Source organism: Vicia villosa, linkage group LG4, assembly GCF_029867415.1.
Source record: "Vicia villosa cultivar HV-30 ecotype Madison, WI linkage group LG4, Vvil1.0, whole genome shotgun sequence".
In the NCBI taxonomy this organism is placed as follows: domain Eukaryota; kingdom Viridiplantae; phylum Streptophyta; class Magnoliopsida; order Fabales; family Fabaceae; genus Vicia; species Vicia villosa.
The window spans coordinates 52,849,015-52,857,194 of NC_081183.1; the positions used below are offsets into that span (position 1 = coordinate 52,849,015).

Genomic DNA, 8,180 nt, shown 5'->3' on the forward strand with positions numbered 1-8,180 from the left:
AAAATAGCATAGACATGTTCCGGAGATGTACATACGGAACGTGTTCATCTTCAACACGTTCCGGAGCTGTACCTATGGAAGCAACGTTACTTTTTTTACAATAATTTGATGATTCATGTGAGCAATGTAATGGACAAAGTTGAATCTTTACCTGGAATTCAATCTTCTCTTGCTCCCTTTGATTTGTTGCACCAAAAAGTTGAAGTTTTAGAGTGAAAAATAATATTGATGATGTAGGGTTTTTTAGATTGGTGAAGGTGAGTGTTGAAGAAGAAAAACAACAATGAGAGAGTGATCATACTGGTTCAAAATATAACAGAAAGTTCCGAAACTATATCTACGAAATATTCTGACGCTAAGAAGTTTCATATATGTAGCTCCGGAAAATCCCCTGAACTGAATTATTATGAAGTTTTTCCTAATGTTATTCAGTTTAAAATACTTCCTTAAAAGTAGCTCCGACAAAAACTAAATTTTGACAAAAAAATTTTTTTCTAATATGTGTCTTCGAAGCAGGAGGCATAAATGAAATTGTGTTAGGATCCTAAGAGTATAAGAGGTGAAATAAAAAATTACTTCTACTAATTTCTCTTTTACTTATTATTAATGGTGATGCTTTTATTTTACTTATACATAAATTTTTTTTTTTTAATTTATAAAATTGATAAGTTGATTTATAATTTAAAATATAATAATTTTTTAATTGTTGATTTTAAATGTAAAGTAATATTAATTATAGTTTTAACAAAATTATGATAAGTGCTTATTAAAGAAAAAATTGAAATAAAATAATAAACCATTAAAAATTCAAAGTAATAATAATAAAGTTAAAAAAAAAAAGAAAAGAAAAGAAAGGAGTAGTATTTATTAGTCGGCAAGAAGACAACTTGCAAGTGCAAATGGTTTGTTAACTAAACTCTGGCATTATCCCACTATTAACTGGGGAGTGTTATACCAAACATTATAATTAAATATTAAAAAAAAAAATAAGGTTGTGAGGGAAAGGACATGAAAAGGAAGTGAGAACACAGAGAGTGAAATAAAATCGAGAAAGAAGAGAATCGAGAAATAGATAGATCTGAGAGAAAATGTCACGGGGTAGTAGTAGATCTGATTCAGCGATATGGTTAAGATGGTGTTTGGTTTTGTTCGCAATGGTGTCAGCTTTAGGTGTATGCGGTCCTGCTCTTTACTGGAGATTCAAAAAAGGCATCACTCTTCGCTCCTCTAACTCCAAACTCTCTTGTCCTCCTTGTATCTGTGATTGCCCTCCTCCTCTTTCTCTCTTCCAACTCGCTCCTGGTAATTATGATCCAAAGTCTCTTTCAACTTTCCAATCATTTTTTTATTCCTTTTCTGGATCTAACTAACTAGCTTCATTTCTATCTTACACAGGGCTAGCAAATCTCTCTGTCACAGGTTAGTTAGGGTTGGTTTCTTTTTACGCATAATCTAGCCTTTTACAATCTTAATTTCTTCTCTATTTTTTTGTTTTATATTATTTCAATCTTAAGATGAATTGCTAAAAATCAATTGTGTGTCATTTGATCTATTGGTTGGACATTGGTGTGACGGTTGATATGTCTAGGTAATAAGTTGCTGCCAGTTTAGATGTTAAACTTATAGGTAATAAACCATAAAGAAGAATTTAGAACTGAGTGATTTTCAGTGTTATCAAATTGCGGCGCCATGGTCACTATGGCGGATATATATATGGTGGTTTTTGGGCTAGCCACAATGGTAAGCATCGGCCGATATTGCTATAATGACGCTGCAAAGCAACCGGTATGGCGGGGTTTTGGTTCTTCGCCATGGACAACACTGGTGATTTTTTGTCACATGATTTACATTATGGTTTCATTTGATTCATATAGTCAATCCTAGTTAGAAAAGGTTTTTGTTGTTGTAAACTTTTTGCTTCCTCGCACTCAATATGCTGTATCCATCAATTTGCAATATAAACTTAGGTAATTTTCGGTCAATTGGCTCCAACAAATGTTGGATCATGCGAGCTATTGATCATGATTCTGGAAGGCTAAACTTGTTGCTAGATTTTTGCTGATACATATAAATGACATCAGTTATGATGATGAACAATAGATTGTGGAGGCAATGATCCGGAACTAAAGGAGGAGATGGAGAAGCAGTTTGTGGACCTTCTAACTGAGGAGCTAAAGTTACAAGAGTCAGTTTCTGAAGCGCACACGCGGCATATGAACATAACTTTGGCAGAAGCAAAAAGAGTGGGGTCTCAATACCAAAGAGAAGCTGACAAATGTGTTGCTGCAACTGAAACGTGCGAGCAGGCAAGAGAGCAGGCTGAAGCCAAGCTCACCAAGGAGAGAAAACTGACTTTGATATGGGAGAAACGGGCACGCCAAATAGGCTGGGAAGGAGAATAACTGCATCATGTTTGTTATTTTTATAAAAATTATTTATATGGTTATAAGCATCATTTTATATATAAGCATACAAGCAAAATGCTTGAGTCTCAAGTTATTCTCCTCTTACTGTGTTTGTGACTGCATATTTGCTAGAATCAACAATTTTTACATCGCTGATGATACCAATTCATGATCCCACATGGGAAAAATGTAAACATAAAATCTTTGCCAGATCTACCACTTATGACCTCGTTTAATGTTTACTATCATCCAACTAATTCTGTCGGTTGGGCTGCCATAGGTTCATTCTCACATTTTCTTTTCTTTCTCTCAGCATTCAAATAAAGGGCAAACTATCATTTTGGTTTGGTTCTCATAAGTGTTCTGAATATTTCGAATGCAACAAGCATTTTTTATTAATTATTTGAGTCACTTGGATAGTAAATTTAGTTCTTCGGTATATTTTAATTTGGGAATGGATCTCAAGAAAGGGGTCGACTAATAACATGCATATCATATGTACTATAATTCATAAAAATAATGGCCCAGAATTGCTAGTCGATCTATGAGAACTTTATTTGCCACTCTGCAAATTATACTTGGCACCTGTTACTGCACAAAAATGGTTTAGACATCTTGATGGTGTAATTAATAAGAGAGTCTTACAAATTAAAGGATTGGGCCTTACAAAAATTGATCTATGAGAGAGGTCGAGGATGGAGAAAAGCTTTAAAAAGTATAAGTTGACAAAAAGGGAAAAAGTCTACGTGATCTGTAAAATTGGTCGAATTCCTCTGTCGACCATATTAAAAGGTGAGACTTAGAAGAATTTGTGATTTTGTTATGCACTAGAAGGTAGCGTCGAGGTGAAGTTCTGAGTAGGATAATTTGAAGTTCAAATACTAGCCGTTAGCAAAAGAGTAGCTCCCAGAACAAGCGCAAAAAACGTGGGGAGCAGTTGTTTACATCGTGTAGCCAACCTGTAGACGGTTATCTTGCAGTTATTCTAGCTTGTAGATAGTTATTTTATGTCATTGTAAATAGGAGACCCAACAAAGGGCTTTGGGTGTTCACTTGTACTAAAATCACTTGTAAAAAACTTCACATTCCCAACGCGAGGAAACAAAGAGTTTTCAAGAGTGCTAATGTACGTGAATCACCATTTTTACTTCAATGCAATTTTCCTATTTTTCAATCATTCCTTTTGAACACTTTGTTTTAATTTCATTTACATTTGAACTATCTTTTTATGTCATCGTCTACGTTGTCGATAGTGGTTCTGTTACGATAATAGAATTCACCATAGATACATTTGCTGTGTATCTTTTCTGAATGTTATAGTGTTCTGTCGGTCACGAGTCACCCTCAGTTGATAACATTAACACCTTTTTGTGGAAAACCTCGCTTATTCAAACTCTTTGCAGGAAGCCGTTTCTCTTAGAATCAAATATTGTGTCGAACCTTAGTTACATTAGCAAGTGTCTTAAGATCAACTAGTCGATTCTGCAAGTAACCCATAGTTTGTAGGCTCTGGGAGGACTAGCGGTTGTTTACCAATTTCCATAGTAAACAAAATAGCACGCCCAGTGGGACCGTGCTGATGTAGTTACGTAAGTATATGAAACTTAGAAGTGGGAAACAATATAGTATACAACAAGAAACTTTAAGAATGTCGGATCCTAACGTGGATGTAATACCACAAGGAACACTAACTATCGCGGATACAGTAGTTTCGTAGGTTGCAACATTACCTCTGTTGACAAGTGCAGCCGCAACGACGTCGACTACAGGTGCAGTGGTAGCAACTATCCCTTTGCTTCCATCGGGAAGTCCAGGGTCAACGATGTCTACAACTTTCAGGCCAATAATACCCCATTTTGGCACTGCAGATCGCCTGTATGGAATGTCGTATTCCTTGATGCCAGGATATCAGTCGACGTCAAATGCAGCATTAGTAGCAGATAACGCTCAAAATATAAGTTCTTGTTTGCAAGGATCTGCGCAAAATGCTCAAGTTAGAAATAATCAAAATAGAGCAGTGTCGTTGTCGAATACTTCAATAGCGGTACTTAGGCAACAAGTGGATGATAGTAACCATGAGTTAGTCAATATGTTAACTAATCAAATGGGTACTGTTTTTAACCCTGTGATGCAGGAGTCTGCTGAGACAAATAGCCAAGTGGTTACTCAGTTGACCCGCTTATGTAAATTCTTGGGGGCACCCCAAACACCTGTTCGACAGGCACCTCAGGTGATTAGGAAAAATATACCTATTCAAGTGGAAACAGATTTCGTAGAGGAAGAAACAGTATACCAGGGACAGGTTCCTAGACCCCAACAAAATCAAGGCGTCGAGTTATGAATAGCGGGATGCCAACCAATGGTGTTAGTTGGCCGACAACAAAACGCTGATCAAATCGTCGATCAATATCGACAAGAAGATATGGCAATAGAAAACAATTTGACTACAATTGTTGAAATAATTATTCCTAGGAATGGCATGAGCGCCACACTACAGAGGCCATTATACGTTTCTCCATTGGCTGAGTTTATTCTTCAAACTGAAATGCCCAGGGGAATGAAAGTGCCTAAATACATTAAGTTTAGGGGAGAGTCTGGTGAGTCGACAATAAAACATATTGCTGGATACTTAACTGAGTCGGGAGATTTGGCTTACAATGAGATTTTGGAGTAAAAACCTTCACTTCTTCTTTGACTAAGGAAGCCTTTACATGGTTCACTTTATTGGCCCCAAATAAAATTTATTCATGGGCCAAACTGGAGAAGAAATTCCATGAACAGTTTTAGAAAGGGAATTCCAAAATTAGTTTGGCAAAATTGTCAGACATCAAGAGGAGATTTGTTGAAAGCATTGATGATTATTTAAATAGATTTCGATCATTAAAGGCTAGATGTTTTACTCAAGTGCCAGAACATGAACTTGTTCAGATGGCTGCTGGGGGGTTAGATTATTCCATTAGGAATAAAATAGACCCAAATTTCGTAAAGAGTATGTCATAATTAGCTGATAGGGTTCGACATCTCGAACGACTAAGATTAGAAAAGGTTAAACATACTAAGACCAAGAAAGAAAAGGTAGCCTTTGTAGATTATGATGCGATATATGCTATTTATGAGGCTGATTATGCCTCACCGACAAAGTTAGAAGTCGATGCGGCTGAAATGAAGCCAGGGTCTGCATACGCGTGTTGGTCGTTGTTATCTGCACAAGGGAAAAATCATGTCGAAAACAATCCAAAGTTTCCTTCAAAGACTTATACATTTGATGTAACAAATTGTGAGGAAATTTTTGATTTGTTGGTTAAAGATGGTCAAATGATAGTACCACAAGGCACTAAAATGCCACCATTAGAACAGAGACAGAAAAGGGGATTTTGTAAGTATCATAATTATCTTGGTCACAGTACCTCTAATTATTATCTTTTCAGGGATTTGGTTCAGAAGTCAATTCAAGAAGGCAGGCTGAAGTTCGTTGGCCGCAAGATAAAGATCGATGCTGATCCTCTTCACCAAGAAGAAGCTCTGTTCGTCGACCCGATTGAGACCAACATGGTCGAAATAACTGAATTTGATGATACTGATATGTTGGAGGAAACCGGTGAAAGTCCCGATGTCTACTTGACTAAAGTCTACCCAAAACCTGATGGAGACTTAGTGGATTTTCTGTACCGCTGCAAAAACAAAGGCTCAGAGGTTTATTTATGCGCTAGATATGGCACTGTCACTGACAAGGTTGGTGCTGAAAACTTTCCGAGGCTATAACTTGAGGAAAGAAAAAGAAAGTGGGCTGACCAGAAGGGTTATGTCATACCCCAAAATTTGCCCTCTTATAATTGTCTATGTCATTTTATTTCAAATAATTGACGTAGCGCAATCGGTAAGAATTTAAGGGCAAAAGACGCACGACCGAAAGGTCCCGGGTTCGAATCTCACTTCTAACCTTTATTTTATTTTCTAACTTTTTTCCATTTTTTATTATTTTTTTAACTTCTTTAGTTAATATTTCTTCTTTTTTATCAGGAAGTTTAAAACATCTTTTTCTTAATTTTTATACTTCTTTTAATAAAATATATTCAAAAATTACAAAAAATATATATCATTTTTAGAAGTTACTTTTTTTATTTTAAGCATTAAATCAGATAGATGTTTATTATTATTATTATTATTATTATTATTATTATTATTATTATTATTATTATTATTATTATTATTATTATTATTATAGTTTTAATTCAGTTATTATTAGTTTTATATTTTTATTTCTAATTTTATTATAGTTAGTTAGCTATTATTATTATTTAGTAATATAATTAATAGTTATTAGAATTTTATTTTTATTACTAATTAAATCTTTTTTAGAGTCCAAGCCCATTGTTTTTTAACCTAATATTTTCCTTATAAATACTAATATTTTTTATACATTAGGGACTAACAATTCTAACCCTTATTCTCACTCACTCTCTCTCTCTCTCTCTCTCTCTCTCTCTCTCTCTCCTCTCTCTCTCTCTCTCTCTCTCTCTCTCTCTCTCTCTCTCTCTCTCTCTCTCTCTCTCTCTCTCTCTCTCTCTCTCTCTCTCTCTCTCTCTCTCTCTCTCTCTCTCTCTCTCTCTCTCTCTCTCTCTCTCTCTCTCTCTCTCTCTCTCTCTCTCTTCTCACAAACACAAAAAATATTTTCTCCTACTTTTCCTTTTTCAGGGTTGCAATTCCGGCTGCAGCACAGTAATAAATTTTCCAGCCTATCAGTCGAATTCTATTTTCATATTTTCAAAAAAATCTAAAAAATTTTGTAGTTTCGTGTTTTTATTTTATTTGATTTATAATCAGGTTTTTATATTTTTTTGATTTTATTTTAATCACTTTTCTATTTTTTCATTTGTTTTCTTAACCGTAACATTGTGTTGGTTTATGAACAGGTTTTCAATGGATTGACCAAGCGGATGTTATCTCAATTGCTTTATTGGCCAAAACCTTTTGGTATTTGGCCAAATCAATGTACCTCCTTTGGCCAAAGGGATCAGGTATTTATTTTCGCGCCCAATTCTTCCTCTATTTTTTATTTGCCCCAAGGCCAGATTTGACGCCCACAGGACTGAAGGCATAACATACACCCTCAGGAGGCGTCCACACATGATTCGAAGCTAAGTTTTCTAAAATCTTTTATTTTATTTTTTTTTATTTAAGTACATAAACACTTTTGTTTGTTTCTTCTTTTTCTTCTATTATAATTCTTTTTATTCTTTACTTATTTAATAAACTAGATTTTTATAATAATTTTATATTTATTTATTTTTAATCGAAAACTCAAATTTTCTACAATCTTATCAATATTTGTTTTTAAACATTAAAAACTATTATTTTTTGTATATATTTTTAAATCCTGGTAGCCTTAGGTTTACTGGTAGGTGTTGCCCATTAACCCTGTTTAACTTTTGGCTCATTCAGGGCTTGCCTTTTGCCATGCCCTTTTTGGTTTGTCTAAATTATTATTATTTTTATCTGCCACGTTATAATTGTTGAGATCACTCATGCATTAACATTTCTCTTCTTTGTGCCAAATTTTCAGGGTTAATCAAGATCCTTCAGCCGCGTGCCATACCAAAAAGCTAAGTTCCCTTAATTTTTCTTATTATTATTAAATAAATCTTTTCTTTATTTCTTTGGCTTAGTTTTTTTGCTAATTCTTTTGGATTTCAACCTCCTTCTTTTATAAATGTAAAAAATGATTTTAATTAATTTAAGTTGATAATTTTAAATTAATTATGATTAGTTTTATTA

General features: G+C 34.4%; 1 protein-coding gene across 1 annotated transcript; it reads left to right on the plus strand.

Annotated features, from left to right (window-relative positions):
- Positions 1 to 925: 925 nt before the first annotated feature.
- Positions 926 to 2,647, plus strand: LOC131599171 (uncharacterized). The gene is made up of 3 exons (XM_058871617.1): positions 926 to 1,302; positions 1,396 to 1,419; positions 2,101 to 2,647. Exons 1-3 carry the CDS (start codon positions 1,089 to 1,091, stop codon positions 2,400 to 2,402), a joined length of 540 nt encoding a protein of 179 aa, XP_058727600.1. The 5' UTR covers positions 926 to 1,088; the 3' UTR covers positions 2,403 to 2,647.
- The last annotated feature ends 5,533 nt before the right edge of the window (positions 2,648 to 8,180 follow it).

Bases quoted from the DNA above. Each gene is read 5' to 3' on its own strand.
- LOC131599171 (XM_058871617.1), top strand. From the start codon at position 1,089: ATGTCACGGGGTAGTAGTAGATCTGATTCAGCGATATGGTTAAGATGG. The intron at 1,303-1,395 runs GTAATTATGATC...TATCTTACACAG, and splicing joins TCTCTTCCAACTCGCTCCTG to GGCTAGCAAATCTCTCTGTC. The intron at 1,420-2,100 runs GTTAGTTAGGGT...GATGAACAATAG, and splicing joins AGCAAATCTCTCTGTCACAG to ATTGTGGAGGCAATGATCCG.